Below are 25207 nucleotides of genomic sequence, written 5' to 3'. Positions count from 1 at the left end.
ATACAGGAAATATCGTGACAAGATCTGGCGCTCCGAGATAGGTGGGTGGCTATCCTTTTTAATCCGTTGAATTGCTAGTACAGCAGAGAGAAGCACAATTTCAGCAAGGCAGATTGCGTTTCTAATAGACTAGAGGGTTCATAATGATTCCTCAAGCAGAGCCAAGCTGCAGAAGCTTTGGCTGGTGAATAGGCCACAATCTGTTTTCAGTTACATGGGAGTAACCATTGACTTGAGTGGAGCTGCTCTGAATTTGAACGGTGTAACTGGGAGCAGAATTTGACTCTTAATCTTTTGTAGCCTCAGACGATCAAGTGCCAGATACTCTGCTTATGCTGTCTTATATTTTAAAATTCTCCCTAACAGGGGTTGCAGATTTGTTCTGGGTGCATTTTAATGAGTCAGTTTTATCTGAAAACCCAAATTCATGCTCTGTTCATCTCATTTACAAGAGACTCTGTTCCAGTGCTAAATAGAATAATTTTTTTTAAAACATATCAAGAGAATTTGGCAAAAACATTCTCCTGGCTATTTTGTCTTATTTTAGCAACACAGAAGATGCTTTTGCCTCACTTCCACTTTATAATCCTGTCTGAGTTTTTCAAAGCCTAGTCCTTTATTTGCCAATCATTAGCAGCTGGCAGCCAATAATATCAGTCAGTGTTATTTAGATAAGAAGTGGTTGGTTATAAAGCACTGGCAGAATACTCACTGGCTGTGCTTTGACTAAGTCACGAAGATAACCCAGCATATGCTGTTTTATAACTCATCCATTGAAAGTCTTCAGCTGTTGGTGCAAAGAGTTATCTTACGTTTCAGAGTAACAGCCGTGTTAGTCTGTATTCGCAAAAAGAAAAGGAGGACTTGTGGCACCTGAGAGACTAACCAATTTCTTTGAGCATCAGCTTTCATGAGCTACAGCTCACTTCATCGGATGCATACCATGGAAACTGCAGCAGACATTATATACACACAGAGATCATGAAACAATACCCCCTCCCACCCCACTGTCCTGCTGGTAATAGCTTATCTAAAGTGATCATCAAGTTGGGCCATTTCCAGCACAAATCCAGGTTTTCTCACCCTCCGCCCCCCACCCCACACACAAACTCACACTCCTGCTGGTGATAGCCCATCCAAAGTGACCACTCTCCTTACAATGTGCATGAGAATCAAGGTGGGCCATTTCCAGCATAAATCCAAGTTTAACCAGAACTTCGGGGGGTGGGGGGGTAGAAAAAAACAAGGGGAAACAGGCTACCTTGCATAATGACTTAGCCACTCCCAGTCTCTATTTAAGCCTAAATTAATAGTATCCAATTTGCAAATTAATTCCAATTCAGCAGTTTCTCGCTGGAGTCTGGATTTGAAGTTTTTTTGTTTTAAGATAGCGACCTTCATGTCTGTGATTGTGTGACCAGAGAGACTGAAGAGTTCTCCGACTGGTTTATGAATGTTATAATTCTTGACATCTGATTTGTGTCCATTTATTCTTTTACGTAGAGATTGGTCAAACTGGACAGTGTACATGGCAGAGGGGCATTGCTGCCACATGATGGCATATATCACATTGGTGGATGTGCAGGTAAACGAGCCTCTGATAGTGTGGCTGATGTTATTAGGCCCTGTGATGGTGTCCCCTGAATAGATATGTGGGCACAGTTGACAACGGGCTTTGTTACAAGGATAGGTTCCTGGGTTAGTGGTTCTGTTGTGTGATATGTGGTTGTTGGTGAGTATTTGCTTCAGGTTGGGGGGCTGTCTATAGGCAAGGACTGGCCTGTCTCCCAAGATTTGTGAGAGTGTTGGGTCATCCTTCAGGATAGGTTGTAGATCCTTAATAATGCGTTGGAGGGGTTTTTGTTGGGGGCTGAAGGTGACGGCTAGTGGCGTTCTGTTATTTTCTTTGTTAGGCCTGTCCTGTAGTAGGTGACTCCTCCAGCATGGACTCCAGTCACAGCTAAGAATACACTATTCAAGGGAAGGAATTGTATTTACACTTGACACAAAATGAGGCTCAATTGGCTATAGCCTGTGCTGACAATGGGGGGGAAAAAAGATTCATTTCCTCCCCCAGTTTAAAAGAAAAACCTAACAGGTTTACAATGCTTCTAATTAGGGGTGTCGATTAATCGCAGGTAACTCATGCGATTAACTAAAAAACATGAATCGCGATCAATCGTAGTTTTAATCACACCATTAAGCAATAGAATGCCAATTGAAATTTAATAAATACTTTTGGATGTTTTTCTACATTTTCAGACATACTGATTTCAATTACAACACAGAACACAGTGTACTGTGCTCACTTTATATTTTTCATTACAAATATTTGCACTGGAAAAGTGATAAAATATTTTTCAATTAATCTAATACAAGTGGTGTAGTGCAATCTCTTTATCGTGAAAGTTGAACTTAGAAATGTAGATTTTTTTTTGTTCCATAACTGCATTCAAAAACAAAACAATATAAAATTTTTGAGCCTGCCAGTCCACTCAGTCCTACTTCTTGTTCAGCCAATTGCTAAGACAAACAAGTGCATTTATATTTACAGGAGGTAATGCTGCCCACTTCTTATTTTCAATGTCACCAGAAGGTGAGACCAGGTGTTCACAGGGGACTTTTGTAGCTGGTATTGCAAGGTATTTATGAGCCAAATATGCTAAACATTCTTATGTCCCTTCATGCTTTGGCCACCATTCCAGAGGACATGCTTCCATGCTGACGACACTCATTAAATAATGCATTAATTAAATTTGTGACTGAACTCCTTGAAGGAGAATTGTATGTCTCCAGCTCTGTTTTACCCACATTCTGCCATATATTTCATGTTATATGAGTCTTGGATGATGACTCAGCACACGTTGTTCATTTTAAGAACACTTTCACTTCAGATTTGACAAAACGCAAAGAACGTACCAATGTCAGATTTCTAAAGATAGCTACAGCACTCAACCCAAGGTTTAAGAATTTGAAGTTCCATCCAAAATCTGAGAGGGACGAAATGTGGAGCTTGCTTCCAGAAGTCTTAAAAGAGCAACACTCTGATGCGGAAGCTACAGAACCTGAACCATCAAAAAAGAAAATCAACCTTCTGCTGGTGGCATCTGACTCAGATAATGAAAATGAACATACGTCAGTCCACACTGCTTTGGATCATTATCGAGCAGAACCTGTCATCAACATGGACGCATGTCCTCTGAAATGGTGGATGAAGCATGAAGGGACATATGAATCTTTAGTGCATCTGGCATGTAAATATCTTGTGACACCAGCTACAACAGTGCCATGCGAATGCCTGTTCTCACTTTCAGGTGACATTGTAAATGAGAAGCAGGCAGCTTTATCTCCTGCAAATATAAACAAAATTGTTTGAACGATTAGCTGAACAAGAAATAGGACTGAGTGGACTTGTAGGCGCTAAAGTTTTACATTGCATTAAAAAATAAAACAGTTTTTTTGTACAGAATTCTACATTTGTAAGTTCAACTTTCATGATAAAGAGATTGCATTACAACTCTTGTATTAGTTGAATTGAAAAATACTATTTCTTTTTTTTACAGTACACATTTGTAATAAAAATAGAGTGAGCATGGTACACTTTGTATTCTGTGTTGTAATTGAAATTAATATATTGGAAAATGTAGAAAGCACCCAAAAATATTTAAATAAATGGTATTCTATTAACAGTGCGATTAATCATGATTAATTTTTTAAATCGCTTCACAGCCCTACTTCTAATATATTCTGAGTGGTTTGTGTTAATCAGAAGCAAAATGGCATTCTAGTCATACACCTCTTCTGAGCAAAGCTGAAGAGAAGGAAATACATTAGTGACCTAAAGACAGGGAGGAAATATGAAAGTAAGGGGAAATCTCATCCAGTTGGGCCAGAAGAAAGCTGAGCTTAGATCTCCCTAGATGAAACCATTGACTCCAGAGTGAGCAGACTTAGGACAATGCTGAAAGTCCTCGTCCCAGGTTGTATGTGCTAATTCTTCCCCTCGTACTCACCCATTCGTTTCAATGAGGCAACTCCCAGACTAAAGTTCTCCTCAAGGGGAGTGAGGGCAATAGAATGGGAAGATAGGAAGATGTGGGTGAGAGGTTAATTCTAAAAGATCTTCCGCAGAGGAAGAATCTGTGGGGTAGATTCTGATATCCTCACACCCTGAGTAGTTGCCTTGATTTCAATGGGGAACTACTCAATGCGAGTTATGAGATTGGAGCCCTATCATGCCAGGCGTTGAGCACAGCCATAGTAAGAAGCAGTCTCTGCCCCAAAGATCTCATAATGTAATCAGGCCAAGGGTGCATGACAGGGCAGTCTTCTCCGCCCTCTGGACAACTGCGAACAGTCTGGGCGCTTATGCATTTGCAAGCATCACTGTCATGTATTTGGGTCCCATCCACCAGTACAACCTCATGCAGTCCCTTGAAGTTGGAAATAAACTTCCCCCTTAGCCCACTCTCCAGGAAGGGAGGGGGAAAGATTGTCTCGTCTGAAGATCCTGTCTCCATGGCCTCTGCCAGCCTTTTTCCTTGCACTTCTTTCCTGTCCTGTGGTTGTTCCCAGCTGATGAGTTGATTGCTCTCATTAACTTGTCCACCTCCTGACTAATTAGGTCATTGAGCACCCATCTCCCAATTAAGTCCTCTTCTGGGGGGGATAGCTCGTTCTTTAGTGACCAGAGTGCTGGGTCACCTGTCGGCCCCTAGCACTCTGTCACAGGATGGAAGAAAGGAAGTGTATTATTGTCATTTTACAGATGGAGAACTGAGAGGCTGTAACTTGCCTATGGGCAAATAGGGAGGGCAGGCCAGAATAGAAATTGAATCCAGATCTTTTGTGTTCTAGCTGGTACCTTAATCAAAGTCCACCCTTCCTCTGTGGAAAGCCTATGAACATGGGAAGCCATCTCTTTCTCAGTTAGGACACATTAAGGTATCTATTACATTGAATTAAATATGTTAGCAAAACTACCATTCCTTCCAAAACATTTATTTAGCCAGCACAGCAAAGCTATTAATCTGCTTAATAAATAAAATTAGTTTAAAGAAAAAATTAGAAAGGAAATTGATACTATATTTCCCTAATCAAGAGCCTTTCTTAGTCTGGCAGGTAAATGGTACAAACATTTCTAAAATATTGTACTGCTTCTCAAGGGAAATTTAATAGAAAGCAGGCTACAGCTCAGGAGGAGGAACATAAAAGCTTTAATCCACTTTTGTTTCCTGATCCTCGGACAGTTCATGCACTGGGCCAATCTCTCAGGCTAAATTAAGGCCTGATCCAGCTCCTAATGAAGGAAATGGAATGATGTCCGTTGACTTGATTGGGAGCTAGATCATTCCTCAGAGAAGCCTTAAAGCTACTCTATTCTACACCAGTTGCCCGGAGGGCTCATTGAAGCCACTGTTATTAGCTGAGTGTATAGCTGCCCTCTAGCACTCTGCACTGGCAGCTGGGGGTGTGGGGATGGCTTAGGAACTCTGCAGTGGCTCTATGCCACCCAAACACTTTTTGGAAAGGTTTCCCATTTGGGCAAAACGCCAGGCCTATCAAGCTGGTGCCACAGCCCATCGTCCATAGGACAAGCTCTGGTGCTTTCCCTCATTTTCAGTAATGCTGAACTGATTATGGAACTTTTGGTAAAGCAGCAGAACTCCCGGTCCCAGCTCTGTCTCAGACTCCCAGTGTGACTTTGGACCACAGTGTCATTTGCTATGGGACAAGGGCGGGGGGGTTGCTCCCTAAAATCAGTGGTTTGCCCTGTCTTGACTTTTCATGGGCCTGTTTGCTCCATGTTGTCTTCTATTTTGTTGTCTCCCCCCCACACACAACCCCACCCGCAGATTTTGGAGGTGGTAATTAGGAAAGCGATAATTGCCGAATTTTTTCATTCGTGATTCTATTTGCTGACACAGCGTTGCTTCCCCCTGCCCACAGAATTTTTTCTGAAATGAATTCCCTCCTTTGGACAAGTCACTTATCTCTGTATGCCTCAGTTTCCCATCTCTATCAAATGAGGATAATAATACTTCCTTTCTCCACCTTTTGACTGGGTTGTCTACTTACACTGTAAATTTTGTGGGGAAAGGACTGTCTCTAATAATGGGTTTGTACAGCACCTAACACAATAGGGCCTTGATCTCAGTGCTGTCGTAACACAAATAATAACAATGGTGACATTTCGGTTATTTAAAGAAGGGCATTTAGAATCCAGAAGGTATAAGAAAAAAATGGTGGCTTGTTTCATTTAATGGGCACACTACCTGACAAAATCTACTCTTCTACAATGTGTTTAACAGAGAGACTAAAGGATTTACTTTAAAATATGTCTGAAGAGAAAAGCACATACTGGAGATTTATCCTGAGATGATAATCTATCAATACACGTTGGCCCAATTTTATGTCTCAGAGGGGGGAATGGAATGTGGTAATAAAAATTCTTGATATGCAGCAAGCATATTCCTTGTTCTAAAACCAAAGTTTTTCTTTTCCTCTTGAGTAAAAGCCGGTGGCTGTGTTAGAACAGGGAAAGTATTAATGTTTGTAAAGCATGTTGGTATCAAGCATCACTTGCTTTTCTTTCCAGTGTGTTATAAAATGATCACGGAAAGAAAAGCAGATAATGCCTAAGCACATGGCACTATTGTAACAACAGTGATAGCTCCGGGTACAGCACTATATCTGTGTGTGCAAAGCAATAAAATTCTGGATCTTCATTTACAGCACCTCTTTAGCTCCCTACGCAGCTCAAAGTGGTCGAAACGTTGGACATTGGCTTCTCACGAAAAGAAAGAAAATGTCCTTACTGCTACAGAGTGGTTGACATTTGAAGTCAGCACTTCCCAGCTGTTGTCGCCCAATGGAGTGATAGTTCCATTCTTCCCCAGCTGCTGGTCCTTATGAATGTTCTTGGCTGCTTTCCCTGGTGAAACGCTGTTTTGCACATGATGTGTGTCTCTTTCACTGACTTACAGACACACAACTCACTCATTCTTCCATTCGTTGTATCCTTGTTTCTTCATATGTCCCTAGTCACTAGGGCCAATGGGTTAGGTGCTTCGATACCTTTGAGGATCTGCACCTTGGTGCTTGATGTGAACTGCAAAAAGTTCTAGTGGTTTCTTTTTTTTTTTTTTCTTTCCTTCTTTTAAAGCAACACTTCCAAAGTGCTCCTGGAAATGCTAGGCTTCTACCTGAAAATGGGTCTCAATTACATTGAGGTCAGATCCGAAGAGCCCTGAACTTTGTGGAGCTAGGTTTTAAATCTAGATCTGATTCTGAATTGTGAGACTGGTCCCTTTCTCTCTATAATGAGCCAAACCAACCAGCCCGGGGCCAAATTTGGGATAGTTTTGAAATCTGGATCCAGTTCTGGATCTGAAAATTGTAGAATGGTCCCATCTCTAATCTAAATAGGCCTGTGTAGCAAACTAGCTTCGAATCTGTAATTACTCCAACACTTATAATGGCCCTGTCCAATTATAAATATTTTCTTAAGCACAATCACATATGTAACCAGAATTGCCATCCCCAAGTGTTTAAAAATGATGACCCAGGCTTCAAAAATCACGTGAGTGGCTTAAAAATTAGGTTTCAGAGTAACAGCCGTGTTAGTCTGTATTCGCAAAAAGAAAAGGAGTACTTGTGGCACCTTAGAGACTAACCAATTTATTTGAGCATGAGCTTTCGTGAGCTACAGCTCACTTCATCGGATGCATACCGTGGAAACTGCAGCAGACTTTATATATACACAGAGAATATGAAACAATACCTCCTCCCACCCCACTGTCCTGCTGGTAATAGCTTATCTAAAGTAATCATCAGGTTAGGCCATTTCCAGCACAAATCCAGGTTTTCTCACCCTCCACCCCCCCCACACAAATTCACTCTCCTGCTGGTGATAGCCCATCCAAAGTGACAACTCTTTACACAATGTGCATGATAATCAAGTTAGGCCATTTCCTGCACAAATCCAGGTTCTCTCACTCCCTCACCCCCCTCCAAAAACCCACCCCCATACACACACAAACTCACTCTCCTGCTGGTAATAGCTCATCCAAACTGACCACTCTCCAAGTTTAAATCCAAGTTAAACCAGAACATCGGGGGGGGGGGGTAGGAAAAAACAAGAGGAAATAGGCTACCTTGCATAATGACTTAGCCACTCCCAGTCTCTATTTAAGCCTAAATTAATAGTATCCAATTTGCAAATGAATTCCAATTCAGCAGTTTCTCGCTGGAGTCTGGATTTGAAGTTTCTTTGTTTTAAGATAGCGACCTTCATGTCTGTGATTGCGTGACCAGAGAGATTGAAGTGTTCTCCGACTGGTTTATGAATGTTATAATTCTTGACATCTGATTTGTGTCCATTTATTCTTTTATGTAGAGACTGTCCAGTTTGACCAATGTACATGGCAGAGGGGCATTGCTGGCACATGATGGCATAAATCACATTGGTGGATGTGCAGGTGAACAAGCCTCTGATAGTGTGGCTGATGTTATTAGGCCCTGTGATGGTGTCCCCTGAATAGATATGTGGGCACAATTGGCAACGGGCTTTGTTGCAAGGATAAGTTCCTGGGTTAGTGGTTCTGTTGTGTGGTATGTGGTTGTTGGTGAGTATTTGCTTCAGGTTGCGGGGCTGTCTGTAGGCAAGGACTGGCCTGTCTCCCAAGATTTGTGAGAGTGTTGGGTCATCCTTTAGGATAGGTTGTAGATCCTTAATAATGCGTTGGAGGGGTTTTAGTTGGGGGCTGAAGGTGATGGCTAGTGGCGTTCTGTTATTTTCTTTGTTAGGCCTGTCCTGTAGTAGGTAACTTCTGGGAACTCTTCTGGCTCTATCAATCTGTTTCTTTACTTCCGCAGGTGGGTATTGTAGTTGTAAGAAAGCTTGACAGAGATCTTGTAGGTGTTTGTCTCTGTCTGAGGGGTTGGAGCAAATGCGGTTGTATCGCAGAGCTTGGCTGTAGACGATGGATCGTGTGGTGTGGTCAGGGTGAAAGCTGGAGGCATGCAGGTAGGAATAGCGGTCAGTAGGTTTCCGGTATAGGGTGGTGTTTATGTGACCATTGTTTATTAGCACTGTAGTGTCCAGGAACACTAATGATTACTTTAGATAAGCTATTACCAGCAGGACAGTGGGGTGGGAGGAGGTATTGTTTCATATTCTCTGTGTATATATAAAGTCTGCTGCAGTTTCCACGGTATGCATCCGATGAAGTGAGCTGTAGCTCACGAAAGCTCATGCTCAAAGAAATTGGTTAGTCTCTAAGGTGCCACAAGTACTCCTTTTCTTTTTTTAAAAATTAGGATATTTTTTAAGATAATGAAATTTGAGGTTCATTTTATTTGCCTTCTGGTTTCTTGACCTTTAAGAGAATGGCCCCAGGAACGCTCCCAGTGACCAAGTGACCCACACTCCGATGGCTGCGTGGCAGCCAGTGGGCAGCTTACAGCTGCATTTGCTAGACCAGCAAGCCCTCAGAAAAAAGGTCCAGGCAGGTTAACAAAGGGCCAAGTGGCAAGCCTAGCAGCTGGGCCAAACCTGAGCAGTGCTGTGACCACACGTGCAAGGTGGCATTGCCCCTCATTCAGATTTGGCCCAGACGCCCCTCCATCGTCAAGCTTTTCTTCACAACCATGAGGGCTAGAAACTTACCTTTTTCTTTTAAAGGAAAGCTGAGATTCTCAAGCCATCTCCTGGTTCCAGCAGTTGGAGTTTTTAAAAAAAACTTTGCAAGACTCCATGAGAAAAATCACAAGAGTTGGCAACACTGTATTGGCAACACCTTTCATTCCCTGGTTACCTGGGATACTGGATGTTGTCTTGGCCTCCTAAATTGTAAGGTCTTGAAGGCAGGGACTTTGGCTTCTCTGTATTCTGTACAGCACCATGCACATTGGTGGCACTCAGTAAATTATACCTGCCGCTTGTATAGCACTTTTCATCCATAGATCTCAAAGCACTTTACCAAGGAGATGATTGTTATTTGTAAAATGGGGAAACTGAGGCACAGAGAGGCAAAATGGTTTACCCAAGGTCACTCAGCAGGCCCTGGCAGAGCTGGGAATAGAACCCACCAACACCCTGCCAACTTATTATGACCACTTTAGTATTTGGCTTCACAGAGGCAAGTCACTGATCACCAGAGCTACTCAGCTTTACTAGCCTTGTGCACCCAACTCTGTTTCTTTCCTCCATGTCAAGGTGGCCCCAGCTGTTACTCTGTAGATGCTGATGTTCCGTACCACTTAGTCGTGCACATTGAATAGCACTGCATAGCTTTGTATGTTTGCAGAGCATTTTACAAACACTAAGCCTCATGCCATCCCTGTGTGGGGTAATTCATTATTACTGTCACTTATAAACATATCTGTAGCCTTAAACAGGTTTTCTCAGCATGACACCAGTGAGGAATATCCAGGTAATCACCTGGTGGCAGCAGATGGAAATGGTGGAATGGGAATAAAATGTGTGCGCTCATTGGTCCATGTAGCTAAGGGAGGGTTGCCTGCGATGTCCCGAAAACTCAGGAAATATATATACATTGCATGAATAAATCAACAAGTTGACACAGGTCTGCATTATGGTTTCAAGCGACTGCCTAAGAGAGGCGTGAGGGAGGTTTACACAATGGTAGCAGCTACCAGAGGCGTTGTCTGAGCCCCCGGGGGTATCTGCATCACAATATATCCTGTTACTGGGGGAAACATATTCTGTTCCATGCAGGACGCAAGGCCCTGGCCTTATTCTCAGTCCACTCCTCCCGCTCCCAGAGCGCTGCCTCGAGGGTCCCCCAGTCATCGTGCATCGCGAGAACAAAACTCTGCCTGGCTTCTCTATGAGGTCAAAGAAGTGGGGAAGGCTCCTTAACATGCCTGCCCCAGCACACACACAGGCATGTAGGGTTAGGCACAACCCCCCAGTGCCCCACATGCAAGGCCGGATTAGCCCATCACTGAGCCCTAGGCAAACACACTCTTCTGAGGCACAGAAGAAAATAGCCACTGGTTGTGGCCGCAACTGACCCTCCCCTCACCCGCTCAGGCACCAGCACTTGGGCCCAGGAGCCCCTACACCCACTCCCTCCCAGTAGCCGCAGCCCTCTACTCTCCCTTCCCAGGAGCCTCGGATATCTGAATGGAACACAGCATGTGAGATGAATTTGGATAAGCAGCAGGGTTCAGATAACAACTTGTACATAGGCGAAATTCTGGCCCCATTGAAATCAATGGCAAAACTCTGATTGACTTCACTGCAGCCTGGATTTCACCCAGTACGTCCAGGGATCAGTGAATAATGCTGCTCCAAGCCCATTCAATCTGTGGCTTCTCTCTGCTGAAATAAGAAGCTTTTCAATAAGGGCCTGACCCAAAGTCTCCTAAAATCAATTGACTTCGGCAGTGTCTGCAGTGAAGTCAATCGGAGTTTTGCCATTGATTTGGATCAGATCTTTAATGCTAGATGTGGTCATGGTCTTATATGTGCCCTAAATATATAAGCACATAAGAACGGCCACACTGGATCAAACCATTTGTCCATCTAGCTCAATATCCTGTCTTCCGACAGTGGCCAATGCCAGATGCTTCCGAAGGAATGAACAGAATAGGCAATCATTGAGTGACACGGGTTCACTTGGAACACCTACCAATTCGTTCCACAAAGAAGTGGCATCATCTTCGCCCCATTAAGAGGTTAGGATCCCAAAGTTAAAGACTGTGACAATAATCCTGGGATGCATGTTCAGCTGACATAACTCAAGATTGCTCATTTCATGTCAATGGAGCGATGCCTCTTTATGCCAGCAGGGAATCCAGTCCATTGTCTCCATTTTTCTCAAGAGCTCTCTTAGCCTGGTACAAAAATTCATAGTTTTGCGTATGGACTTAGTTTTTCTCCCAATGGTTTAAAACCCTGGAAAAACCCTACAATAACAACCTGGTGTTTACACTTTAGTAAGGAAAAACGTTTCTCAAGCTGCCAACCTATTTTTCAAAATCATATGCATAAAATAAATGTGCAGGTATGTGTAAAACTTAACAAGAACCTCCGAATATGCCCTCTTACTCTACAGTAACTCTTCTAATATTTTATTCCTTGCAATATAAATGGGACCAAGTTATCATCATGCTCTGTTTACAGCTATTTGATAGACTGTCTCGTTGCTTGTACAAATATCACGCTGACATTTATTTGGTGTATTAGGGCTCAGCAAAGCTCCCCAGAGATAAGCCATAAAAGGCCCGTGTACTGCAGGGAGCAATCCAGTAGAGGTTGAAGGGCTGGCGTAAATGCCCTGTTGGAATAGGTCTTTTCTATCTCTTACTTCCATGCTTCTATGTCCTTTATTTCATACAAATAAACATACTTATGGAAGGACGGCAGTTATTTGAACAGCAGTAGTGACAAGAAACAATATCTAGGCAAAATAAATAGCTCGTTTCAGAATTAAAAAAGCAAGGTGCTAGTTTGGAAAGAGGAAAACAGCATATCAGCAGTGGTGAGCTGGAGCTGGTTCGCGCCAGCCGGTTGCTAAATTTGGAAGCCGTTTTAGAACCGGTGGCTAACCCGCTTCCCTGCAGGGGGCGCTGAGGCTTTGATGGGCTCCGGCCGGGAAGTGATGTAATTCCTCCTCCAGCCACCAGGGGCGCTGCGCTGCGGGAGCAACGTGGGCTGCCGCCTGGCCCTGGGCACGAGCCCTGGTGCTGCTGCTGCTCCCCTGGCCCTGGGGCTCCCGCTGCTGCCTGGTGGGTCCCCGGCTGCTCTGCTGGGCCGGGGCTGCGTCCTGCTGCTCGGGTTGCTCCAAGCCGCTCTCCCCGTGAGCGCCCACCTCCCCTGCCTGCACGCAGCCAGCCCCGCACCCCCTGCACCCCCTGCCTGCAGCCAGCCCCTGCTGCACCCCCTGCCTGCACCAGCCCCTGTCTCCAGCCACCCCCGCACCCCCTGCCCGTAGCCAGCCCCTGCCGGACGCACCCCCTGCCTGCAGCCACCCCTGCACCCCCCTGTCTCCAGCCACCCCTGCACCCCCTGTCTCCAGCCAGCCCCGTACCCCTGCCCTGCCCGCAGCCAGCCCCTGCCTGCAGCCACCCCCGCACCCCCTGCCTGCAGCCAGTTCCTGCCGCACCCCCTGCCCTGCCCGCAGCCAGCCCCTGCCTCCAGCCACCTCTGCACTCCCTGTCTGCAGCCAGCCCCTGTTTCCAGCCAGCCCCTGCTGCACGCACCCCCTGCCTGCAGCCAGTCCCTGTCTCCAGCCACCCCTGCATCCCCTGCCCACAGCCAGCCCCTGCCGCACCCCCTGCCCTGCCTCCAGCCACCCCCGCACCCCCTGCCTGCAGCCAGCCCCTGCCGCACCCCTTGCCCTGCCCGCAGCCAGCCCCTGCCTCCAGCCAGCCCCGCACTCCCTGTCTGCAGCCAGCCCCTGCCGCACCCCCTGCCCTGCCCGCAGCCAGCCCCTCTCTCCAACCACCTCTGCACTCCCTACCCTGCCCGCAGCCAGCCCCTGCCGCACACACCCCCTGCCCTGCCCTGCCCTGCCCACAGCCAGTCCCTGTCTCCAGCCACCAGCCCCTGCCGCATCCCCTGCCTGCAGCCAGCCCCTGGCTCCAGCCACCCCCACAACCCCTGCCCGCACCAACCCCTGCCGCACCCCCTGCCCTACCCGTACCAGCCCCTGCTGCACTCCCTGCCCTGCCCTCAGCCAGCCCCTGCTGCACCCCCTGCCCTGCCCTCAGCCAGCCCCTGTCTCCAGCCACCCCCGCAACCCCTGCCCGCACCAACCCCTGCCGCACCCCCTGCCCTACCCGTACCAGACCCTGCTGCACCCCCTGCCCTGCCCTCAGCCAGCCCTGCACCCCCCTGCCCTGCCTGCAGCCAGCTCCGACCTCCAGTCAGCCCCTGCCCTGCCTCCAGCCAGGCCCACACCCTCTGGTCTCCAGCGAGCTCCGCACCCCCTGCCTCCAGCTAGCCCTGCCCCACGCCCCTCTCTGCAGCTGGCCCCACGTCCACTGGTGCCCTGCAGTTCCCAGGGCAGTAACCCTGCACACCTGCTTCAATGAGGGGGGCAGGGAGCAGCTAGGACCCACACATGTGCACGCCCTAGGGTGACCAGACAGCAAGTGTGAAAAATCAGGATGGGGGTGGGGGGTAATAGGAACCTATATTAGAAAAAGACCCCAAAATCGGGACTGTCCCTATAAAATCAGGACATCTGGTCCCCCTAGCACACCCCCAGGGAGCGGCGGGGACTCACACATGTGAAATGGAGCTCGTTTCTAGTTCAGGCCCATCTTTTTAAAAAAGAACTTTCGTCAGGGTTAACGTACATCCATATTTTTCCGGACAGGTCAGGTTTTTTGGTTCTTAAATCGCTGTCCGGGAGGAATTTTTAAAATTTAAAATTTAAAAATTCCTCCTGGGAAAATACGGACATATGGTAACCCTGTTGGTACAAAAAATACATACTGGGGCACATCCCTTAAATCAGAACTTTTTATAGGGAACCAGTTGTTAAGATTTTGGCAACTCCTCACTGCATATCAGTATTCCTTTCTCGTTTTTGGCTGAGGAGCAAATTGGCCCACTGGATAGGGCACTGGGCTGGGACTCAGGATACTGAGGTGCCCTTCCTGGATCTATCACTAACCTCTCTTTTCCTGTCTGTCTTGTCTACTTCGATTGTAAGCTCATCAAGGCATAATGTCTCTCATTAGGTGTTAGTGGGCCCCTGATCTTGGCTGCAGCACGTAGGCCCTACTGTCATACAAATAATAAATAATAACAATAGTTGGCTCTATGATAAGTTAAGCATCAAGGACAAAGCTGTATCAGTTTCAGCATGAGGTGACTTAGAATGGTAGGAAAAGATACCAGCCTGCTAGCCAAGAGGGAATTCAACTTGTTTTAATTTCTGAAAATACGATTTAAATTCAGATCCACACTTACATTCAGAGCCAATAAATAGACACAAAACAGCTTTTCAGGACTTCACAATCACTGTCATTTACATAGTAATAAAGTGACGGCATTACATTTCATAAGCAGTTTGGTTTAGAATGTTATACGGCACTATGAATGAATTTTCCATTTCACATTCATTTAATAATTCTTTTTCAAGGTATTTTTATTTCTGGGGTTTTTTTCAAGGGATTTGAGACACTTCTGGGCACTGCGTTTGGAGTCTCTTATGTGGATTAATTACAGTAAAACAATGCAAATGGTTAAGCAGCACCTCAAAACTATGGCATACGCATGCTTCCAAGATCAGTAAATTAGTGCTGTGAGCTGTTCCTTTGAAAACTTCCACTTAAGAAATAGTGCTTTTTCCTTTTTTAATATAAAACATTCACTTAACAAACTTTTGAGAATACTTTTGGGCAAATGAACCAATACACTCTCTGCTTTTTGCTGACCAAAAAGCAAATAGGATGGTTAAAACAAGGTCACAGCTGCTTTGCATCACCAGAATGGCACAGAGCAGCCAGAATGTACTGGTAAATTTGTCCCCAGCATATAAAAAGAGAAAGTGATAACACGTCTGATTGCTTTAGCTACAGTGCCTTGGGCATTCCACAGAATCCAGTATAGTCCATAATTCTTTCATGGGGGAGGGGGAATCTATGTACATTTGTTTGAGCTTGTGGGTCTCAGGATTTCAGTTTCATTTCTGATTTTGATCCCCCCAGTTTTTCAGCTCTGCAGTTTATTTACAGTTTTTCAAGCCAGGACCTTACACCTTACTTGTTTGCATATGTCCATTGAATTCCATGTTTCTCTGGGTTAGCATTGCTTCTTGCAAGCGGCTGCTGTTCTCCTGCCTGTGCTTGGTTGGATCTCCGTCTTCAACACCATTCCCCTTCCGGAGACATAAAACTTTCTGAAAACTCTGCTTGAAGTTGTCAGAGAGAAATCCATAAAGTATGGGATTGGCACAGCTGTTTGCATAGGACAGAACCACCACAAAGAAGTAAACACCAAGTAACCCAGGTTCTTCTGGCAAGGTGGATATCAAATTAACAATGTTCAGTATATAAAATGGGAGCCAGCAAAACACAAAGACAACCACAATGATGACCACCATCCTGGTCACTTTCCTCTCTGACCGTCTGCGCCTTGTAGACCCAACTCGGACCCCAGAAGACTTGACCTTAATCACGATCAGCAAGTAGCAGAGGCAGATCACCATCAGGGGTCCAAAAAATCCTAAAACCGACGTGTAAATGATGAAGGCTGCTGACCATATGTTTACTGGCTCTGGCCAGTTCATGTTGCAGGTGTGAAGGTGTTCCTGAACATCTGAAAATATAATGACTGGAAGAACCACCAAGAATGAGAAAGTCCAGACTGTTGTACTGATCAGTTTGGCCACCCTTGGACGCCGCCATTTGGTGGACTTGATGGGATGAACTACTGCAAGGTAGCGATCCATACTCATGACAGTCAAGCAAAAGATACTGGTGAATTGATTAATGCCGTCTACGGTCATAACGAGCCGACACCAAAAGGAGCCAAAGGGCCAGTAAGAGATGGCGTTCTGAGTAGCCAGGAACGGCAAGCCAAGCATAAAGAGTACATCGGCTACTGCTAAATTCAAGATGTAAATGTTGGTGACTGTTTTCATCTTGGCATAACGCAAAACCACATAAATGACCAAGGTGTTCCCACTGAGTCCGATTGCACATACAAGGAGATATATGATAGAGATAAGAACTGTGTGAACGTCTTTGGACACAGGCAGTCCTGGCATAGTCCTATTCCCCGTCATGTTCATCAGTGAGGAAGAATTTACATCTTGGGCACTGACCTCCATGCCAAAAGCACTGGAAAAATATAAAGGATCCATTTTTTCTTTCCCAATTTTTGTTAAGGCTGAGATAGATTAAGATTCACAACCATCTTGTTCCTGAAATAAGAAAAGGAAAGAAAAAAGAGAAGAAAAAAAGAATTTTGAAAAGCCATGCATTTGATGGGCAACATCCAGAACTGGATTTTACGTTAAGCATCTGTTGTAGGCATTGCTCAGTGTACCATAAACGTAATTACAAGTATAATCAACAATCGTTTTTGTATCAAGCAGGTGTTGCATTGGTATACAACATCCCCAATAAATAATAATATAAGAATCTATTATTCTTTTCTATGATTAATCACCAAGCTGGAACAGACCAATAGCTCATCACAATAGGGGCACATAAGTCTCGGTTTCATCCTCAGGAGCTGTTTGGAAAGGAATACGCCTGAAAAGCAGAGATGGAACTTTCAAATACAGATGCAGATTTTGAACACTCCAGAGTTCAGGGGCATTTGGATCCAGAGTTCTAGGTCAAGCCCATCACTACTCTAAAGCTTTGAAACCAAAAAGTGAGTTTTATGTATTGTTTTTTGCCCATCATTGTTTATAACATTGTGCTGGCATGTGGGTAGCAAGAGCAATCTTTTCCCAAGAAAGCATTGCCGGTCATGAATGTTAATTTCTGCGCACCGTCTCATGCCACTTCGAAGACAATGTGTCATTTGAATGATTCTATAACCCATCTGCCTTATGCCTCACCTCTTTCCGGGACCCAAAAAGAAGGTGAAATTCTCTGCTTTCCAGTGTGGAAAAACCACCTGAGCTCCTACTGAAAGAGACTAGCCATTAATTTAGGGCCAGATTTTCAAAGGGTTTTTAGCAACCAAAGTGTCACAATAGAACCTGCTGGGCTGAGGCCTTTTGAAAATCTGGGCTCAGCTATAGCTGCTGATTGGTTTAAAATCTACCCATCATTTGCTATATTCTGGTCTGTAATGGCTATGCATTAATCCATTGTGAGTAGCAACAGGCTTGAACCGAAATTCCAAATCTAAATGCCTAAGGGGAGAAGGGTGTTTTTAAAATCCAGACCGTATTTGCAGCTGAAGCTCATTCCACTGAAATATTTCCCGGATCTGCCTGCTCACATACAAACAATCTGATCTGATAGATTCAGATGCCACTTACAGTCTGCCTGAACCACTTGAAAACCCACGGGAAACATCAGCACCTGTGTAGGTGGGGAAAAATAAAACCATCCATTACAGCAAACAAAGCCTGAGTAAAAATTCACTGATATCTATGACGGGAAGTCCTATGTTCTGGGACATTTAAGAATAGACAAAGCACTAGATGTAGCACTCATGAATGCAAAGAAAACTGCATTAGAAAGGAACAGATCAGCTCATTTCCAGCTCTAAATCCTAAGTCCATTAACTTTTCCCGTACGCTCTTTCTGCACGACCCCAACTTATGATTTGAGCTCTGTGTCAAGAAAACGCCTTTCGTGAGCCCTGACTTCAATGGGTGCCCTGACAGTCAGTAATAATAATTCCCAGCTCTTACAGAACATTTTATTTCAGTAGATCTCAAGCCACTTTACAAAGGAAGTCAGCATCATTATCAAACCTTTTGCAGGCGGGGAAGGCATGGCCCAGAGGTGAAGCAACTTGCCCAAGGTCACCCAGTAGTCGAGCTAGGAGCAAAACGCAGGTCTCCTGTTTCTCAGCTCAGTGCACTATCTACTAGGCCACACACATTTGAGTAGGAGTTAAGGTTTATTAGCCAAGCTGAGCAGGGGGAACTTTTCCAAGCTTCTGCCTCCACTGTGGCTGACTCACGCTGATGTTATTTATTACTGTATCTCTTGCATGAGCACTCTGTCTAGCTGGTTTATGGAGCCACCACTACAAGCGTAATGAGGTGCAAAACAGACGGTGTAGAACTGCAGAAGAGTTTACATTCAGAACCTTGCGGTCAGCTCAGGAGATTACTTCTCTCTCTTTCATCCACTACATTCACAGTGGGCCATAGTGTAATTGCCTCCAGCTCTCAGTAATAGTAGGAAATAGTTTGTTCTGGTTTTGAAATGTGCAGGTGCGGAGTCCATGTCTGAAGAAAACAGTCTGCTTTATCATTGGCAATTGGGGAAGATGTGCCAACGAAGACAAAAAATGCACGAAGATTAGGACAGAAAACTGAAGGGGACTGCGGTTGAAGATCACAAGTACATGCTGTAGCTAGAGTATTCATCCCTGGATGTCTTCTAGTCAAGAGTGGTTGCTCTTTCTGGAAGATATGCTTTAGCCAAATACAAGTTACTGGGCTCCATACAGGAGTAAATGGGTGAAATTTAAGGGCCTGTGATTTACAGAAGGTCAGATTAAATGATCTAATGGTCCCATCTGCCATTAAACTCTATGAAACTATAGCAAATATGGGAGAAAAGAAATTGGAGGGGAATTTGCAGGTTCTGTACCTGATGAACGGCCACACTATCTTGTGTTTTTGACAGTGCAGTGATGGCCCTGATAGAAGACCCTTGATAGATAGAGTAGGCGAGTAACTTCTGAGATTGTATAGCTCACAGGCTAAAGAGGAGTGGGCTTGGTTAATATTTAGCTGAGGAGCCTCCAAATACATTTCAGAGTAACAGCCGTGTTAGTCTGTATTCGCAAAAAGAAAAGGAGGACTTGTGGCACCTTAGAGACTAACCAATTTATTTGAGCATGAGCTTTCGTGAGCTACAGCGCTGTAGCTCACGAAAGCTTATGCTCAAATAAATTGGTTAGTCTCTAAGGTGCCACAAGTCCTCTTTTTCTTTTTCCAAATACATTACCACCCACGTTCTACAGAAAGTGGGGCTGGTGCTTCTGTGAATGGTACTCTTCCCTGCGGTGTGCCCATTCTGACCGTGTCCCAGCATTGTTGGGAAAGGAACTTGTGCTGCTGGAAGAAACGACTCTCAGTGGAGATGCAAAAACAAGGTCCTAATGACTTTTTTCTTTAGAGATTCCTCAACAGATTTTTATTTTATTCTATTTTGTAAAAGCAGGAGTTTTAGCCCTGGCACTCTTATTAGATTCTATCTGGTGCATTTTGTATTTTCAGTTCCATGGAAACCACATAGCTGTTGCTTACATGATAAAATGCTACTTCTAAACTCATCATGTTGCAATTTTTATCGCAAAATCTTTCACAAATTTCCATCAATCCGTGATACACTGAGTACTGGCTAAATTCACAAGGAACTACCATCATCCCTACATTTGAGGTCTGGATGCCTTACTGGGGGAGAAGTACAAAGACAGCTACCTCGGGGCTCAGCACGCCCAGTGGGGGAATGTGTGGGCAAAGTTTTAACTCTTAAGAACCCTCCTGTTTGTATGCTGGCTCTGGCAGTCTTGAAAAAAATTGAACCTCTGCCTTTTGTGCCAATGCCCCCTGAGGGTTGAAAGCCAGATGCACTAATTGGTAATGAAACCCATGGGAATGACAGAGGACAAGGAAATTCACAAGACCTCAAGCAGGTAAGATGATATCTGAAGACATTCAAGCTCTGAGTTTCTCTTTGCTTTGTGATATCAAGGCAAGACTAGGGTTGAGAAAGGCTTGAGTTGATATGTCTGCACTTTGCCAGGAGCAGTTCTCCTCCCCTGGCTTGTTCCGATGTGACCAGCCTCCAAATTGCTCACTCTGTTTGAGAACTATCTGGGGAAGGAAGAAGCAGGCCACATCAGGAATGCAAGTTGGGGATGGGGAATATAGACATGCAGTCCAGAATGGCACCACACAGAGATGTGCTGGGTTGGCAGACGAGGAAATGGGCAGGGAACATGAGGTTATCGGGTTTTATGGGACAGGCATATCCCAGGGGAGCATGGGGTAGAGAACTGGGGAAGGATGTTTTCTTCTTTGGGGGAGAAAATAGGACATGGAGGGAAGCATAGCTGTTCAGTGCATATCTTTATACAGAAAGAAGAGTTTTGCTGTTGTAGACTCCGAAAGCTCCACTCTTTCCATCTGCTATTTCAGCATCTTTAATGAATCAATAATAATAATACTTAGCTCTTATACAGCACTTGACCCCCATAGGTCTCAAAGCGCTTTAGACAGGCGATCGGTATCACCTCACCCTCGCCAGCAGCAGTTACTTCTCTGCTGTACTGTCACTTCCGTTTCACCACCCATCTTCAAGTTATGCTTTTTAAGGATTCAAGAAAGCTTGCCTTCAAGGGGTTCTCTCAGATCATAGGCTGGTACAACCCACATTTCAGATTTAGAGAAATGCTTCCATTACGAAGAACCTACTACTGCTGCCAGCTAATGGAGTTACACCTGGAGCTCCACCATTAGACTCATACGGTTTCAGTGCTGAAGATCTCAGTTTCAACCTCTGAGATGATATATGTGGGGTTGTTATACATATCTGAAACCCATCCATTGCTGCCCTGAGGACCTGAGGATGAAAATGACTATAAGCAAAGGCAAAACTGTTTTTATTGCTTTTCATACTCCAAGCTGAGAGAAATATAGAAGGTAAATAAACAGCTTAAAGAGAAGAGCAGTAAATAGGATTTTAATTTTTTTTTTTCAATTTTAATAAGCTAGGGCTCGATTCTCCAAACTTTACATGTCCAATTGTGTGCATGATTTGAATGTACAATTACCTTTATTGCATGCATGAAATCAGATATTTGTGCATGCAAATGGTCATTCAGACACACAAATGGCCATTTGCAAATTCAACGGTGCAGTTTGAATTTGCAGCGTTGGTAACTGCATTCATAAATTAGGCTTGCAATTCAGTGTACTTGCTCCAAATTGTGCTATATACAGTACCACAGTTACAATAGCAAAGCTAAGGCTTATCAAGCCTAATGCTTCAGGACATAAACTTGTCACCAACAGAGATCAGGAAGAAGTTGCATAAAAACCAGAATCTTTGTGGGTAAAGATTTCATCGGCTCCTGCGGTTTACTCGCCAACTGGAATCACAATCTTCTCTGTACAGCATCAAATTTACTCGGTGTGAAGAGAATTAAGATAACAGAAAGTTAGATTATGGCTTTTCAGTGAAGAATAAGCAGCAGGAGCAGATGAAATGCGAACCTGCCAGATAGATCCTGTTTTAAAGCAAGTGATGGAATTAGTCATAGAAAAACCAGCTGGGCAAATAGCCAGGACACATCAGTAGAATTGTACCTCAATTTTGACTGTTTCTCAAAGTTTCCCACAATGTGCCAGGGGAGCTACTGGTTTTGATGGGGAGAAAAATGGCTGCTCTACTGCCTCCTAAGAGTGCTGCTGTTGTGAAGCAAGGATACTGCCCCCTCCCTCAAATACAAGAGAATGGGGAGGCAGGACAGCTGAGCTCACTGCTTCTCCACTGCAGAGAGGGAAATCCAGCTCTTCATTTAACAGGTGAAGCAAGAGGAGGGGCTTGAAATGAAGGAGCGGACCCTCAGCCGGCGTAGACGGGGGTGAAGCTCTATAGAAGTCAAAGGAACTGTGCCAGTACACAGTACCTGAGGATCTGGCCTTAGGAGGAGTGTGTGTTGAGGTAGGCGGGGCGTAAAACAAAATAATAAATGGGTAACTCTGCTAGACACCAAAAGCCAGGGTTTTAGCAGGGACACTGGTTCATTACAGCTACCCTGCCGGGGAGAGGGCTTAGTAAACATCATCACGCTGAACAAGGGGGAAAGCCAGGCTGCCCGCATCCCCAAAGGAACCCTCCACCCCCCCAAAAAAGTGGCCCATTAATTAAGAGGAAAAACCTGTGGGCCACGACCTGCCCAAAAAACTCACCGAGCTTTTAACATTTCAAGCCCAACATTGCTTGTTTTTAGCCGGCTGATTTGACAGCTGTATAACTATGTCTCTCGGGAATGTGAACACCCCTTGAGAGACGTAGATACCCTGATCTAACTCCCAGAGTAGCCAGTGCTAGGTCGAGAGCAGAATTCGTCCGTCGACCTAGCTACTGCCTCTTGGGAGGAAGATTACCCAGGGCAATGGGTGAACCCTTCTGTTGGCGTAGGTAGAGTCTTCAGTGTAGGCAAGCCCTTAGCACTGCCGGCAACCTTCAAACTCTCTATGCATATCAGTCTAACCCCCAGGCTCCCACTGCATTTCAAGTGACCTCCCACTGTTACCCCTTCTGCTTAACAATCTATCCCACCTTATATTTAACTCACAGACTCTGCTTCCTTCCCAGAGCTGAGGAGGAGCTCGAAAGCTTGCGCATTCTGCCAAAGTTGGTCCAGTAAAAGATGTTACCTCACCTATCTTGTCTCTCTCTTAATAAACCGAGTTGGGCAAAGATTTTGCAATAAAACCCTTTTTTTTTTTTAACTAAATGAAAATTTCCATTTTTGTGGAAATTTTTCAATTTTCAGTCGCAATTATTTTTAGCAAATTTTTCAATTTTTTAAAATTCAGCATTCACAGTTTTTGCTTCTCCCCCCTCCTCCCCCCCCCCATGGAAAAGGGGATGGAAAAGTTGGGAGAAAATGAGAGAGAGAGTAATTTTTTCTCACTTTTTCAAACGTCCCTTTTTTCTCATTGGAAAAAACATTTTAAAAAACAAGAGAAATCTTTTTTCTCCTTGGCTGAAGTGAAACCAACATGTGCAAAACCTGTTGACAAAATTTTTAAAAAATGAAAAAAATTGTGAAAAATTTTAATGAAACAAAAATTGTTCCATTCTCCATTTTTCACAAAATAAAGCCTTTTTTTCTGCTTCTTCTTCTAAATAAATAAATAACATAGAGCTTTTTTCACCTGATTAGTTGATACCACAGATACTGACTGACTTTGATGGCAAATATAGGATGTGTTACCATTTTGGCTTTGGGTAATGTATCAAATTTTTAGCAATTATATTTTTCTGCAGACAATTTTAGTGTTATCACCCTCATGACCGGCCATTATGTATTTTATATACATATTAGAGCAGGACAAATAATTCATTGTGATAAATTAGCCCATGAACTGTGCCCTTTTCAGTTTATAAAATGTTCATAAATGCATATTTGTAATTTGCAAGTCTTTGTGGAATAATTCATACAAAATGTTTCAGACTTTGGTATGTTCATAAATTATCCCTTTTGACTAATGGTTCCTGGGGTGTGAGTGGCCACCTAAGTCACATGGCATTATTTCTGCTCCCTGACTGGTTGTCTAAAATGTTTTAAACAGAAGAATAGTGATTAATCAACAGTGAATACTTTTCTTCGTACACAAATACACTTGTTCATGTGAGAGTCATTCCAGCAGCCCTACGTTTCTATGATTCAGTGATTCTATAATTCAGGTAAATGAAAGTGCTTTCATGCAACTATCCATGAAAAAGGTGTTAAATGGTACAATCACAGAATGAGCAGTGATGGTTTGGCATTCACACATATACTTGTGGGCACGGTATTAATAATATGTATCTAGATCTCACATGCAAAGAGTAAATATTTTCTGCCTGGATTGTAACCCTAACTAAGCAAAATTCTATGCATTTGTTTCCCAATAAACACATGCAGTTCATGCAGTCCCTGCCTATCTACTGGTGACTAGCATTTTGCTCCACTTGTTCGGCTTCTGTTGCTATAACCTCTCCAGGTCATTGCTCATTACAAAGATCAAACAACGTGGAGCTTGTCTGCTATGACAAGATCTACATACACCGCTTCAACAACCACCTCTACAGACAACTCTCCCCACCTCTAAGTGATCACTTTAAAGCATCCCTAAAAAACTTTGGGCTGCCTTTAAAAACTAACCTCTATTAGGCAAGCACTCCATTTGTTGCTGCATGCAAGGTGACTGCTTAGGACTGCCTGGGTCACTTGTCACTGTATTATATATGCATTTATATGTACATGGGCATGAACACATATGCAATGTACGTGTGCAGATGGGCTCAGATTCCTTGAGTCGCTGCTGTATTTGAAAGCAACTTTTAGCCATCCGGAGCTATTTGCATGAACACGCACACCACACCTTGCCCTTTAGGAAAGATAAACTGTCTAACTATTTTAAGCAGGTACATTCTCCGGAGGTTTGATCAGTAGCTCTAGTGGGGACTCGGGGACTCTAGTTACATTGTCTGCTTGAACTTCCATGCCTTTCATATAAACGTCCCATTAAAACAACCAACACAGCCCCGGTCAAGGACCCCACAAAGAGACAGATGCATAAATCCCCGTGGGGGGTGAGGGGAAAGGTCCTTTTCACCTGGCTTTGCAAACAATTCCTCCGTTATCTCCGATCTGCCCAAAGAAGGAAAGTTTTAAGGAAATGGGAGCTCCAGACTGTGCATGGGTAAAATATTTGCATTATTAATACAAACTTGATCCCACTCTGGCCTCAGCCTCCTATTTACTTTACCCCCTCAGGCGAAGTGAGTTCAG

At 44.4% G+C, this 25207-nt stretch overlaps 1 protein-coding gene across 1 annotated transcript; it reads right to left on the bottom strand.

Moving 5' to 3' along the window:
- Positions 1–15737: 15737 nt before the first annotated feature.
- SSTR5 (somatostatin receptor 5) lies at positions 15738–16850 on the bottom strand. The gene has a single exon (XM_077828896.1). The coding sequence runs from the start codon at positions 16848–16850 to the stop codon at positions 15738–15740; it is 1113 nt and encodes a 370-aa protein (XP_077685022.1).
- Positions 16851–25207: the final 8357 nt, after the last annotated feature.

Source organism: Eretmochelys imbricata, chromosome 10, assembly GCF_965152235.1.
Source record: "Eretmochelys imbricata isolate rEreImb1 chromosome 10, rEreImb1.hap1, whole genome shotgun sequence".
Taxonomy (NCBI): Eukaryota; Metazoa; Chordata; order Testudines; family Cheloniidae; genus Eretmochelys; species Eretmochelys imbricata.
The sequence above is the reverse complement of the archived record's forward strand: the minus strand, read 5'-3'. Positions and strand labels throughout refer to the sequence as shown.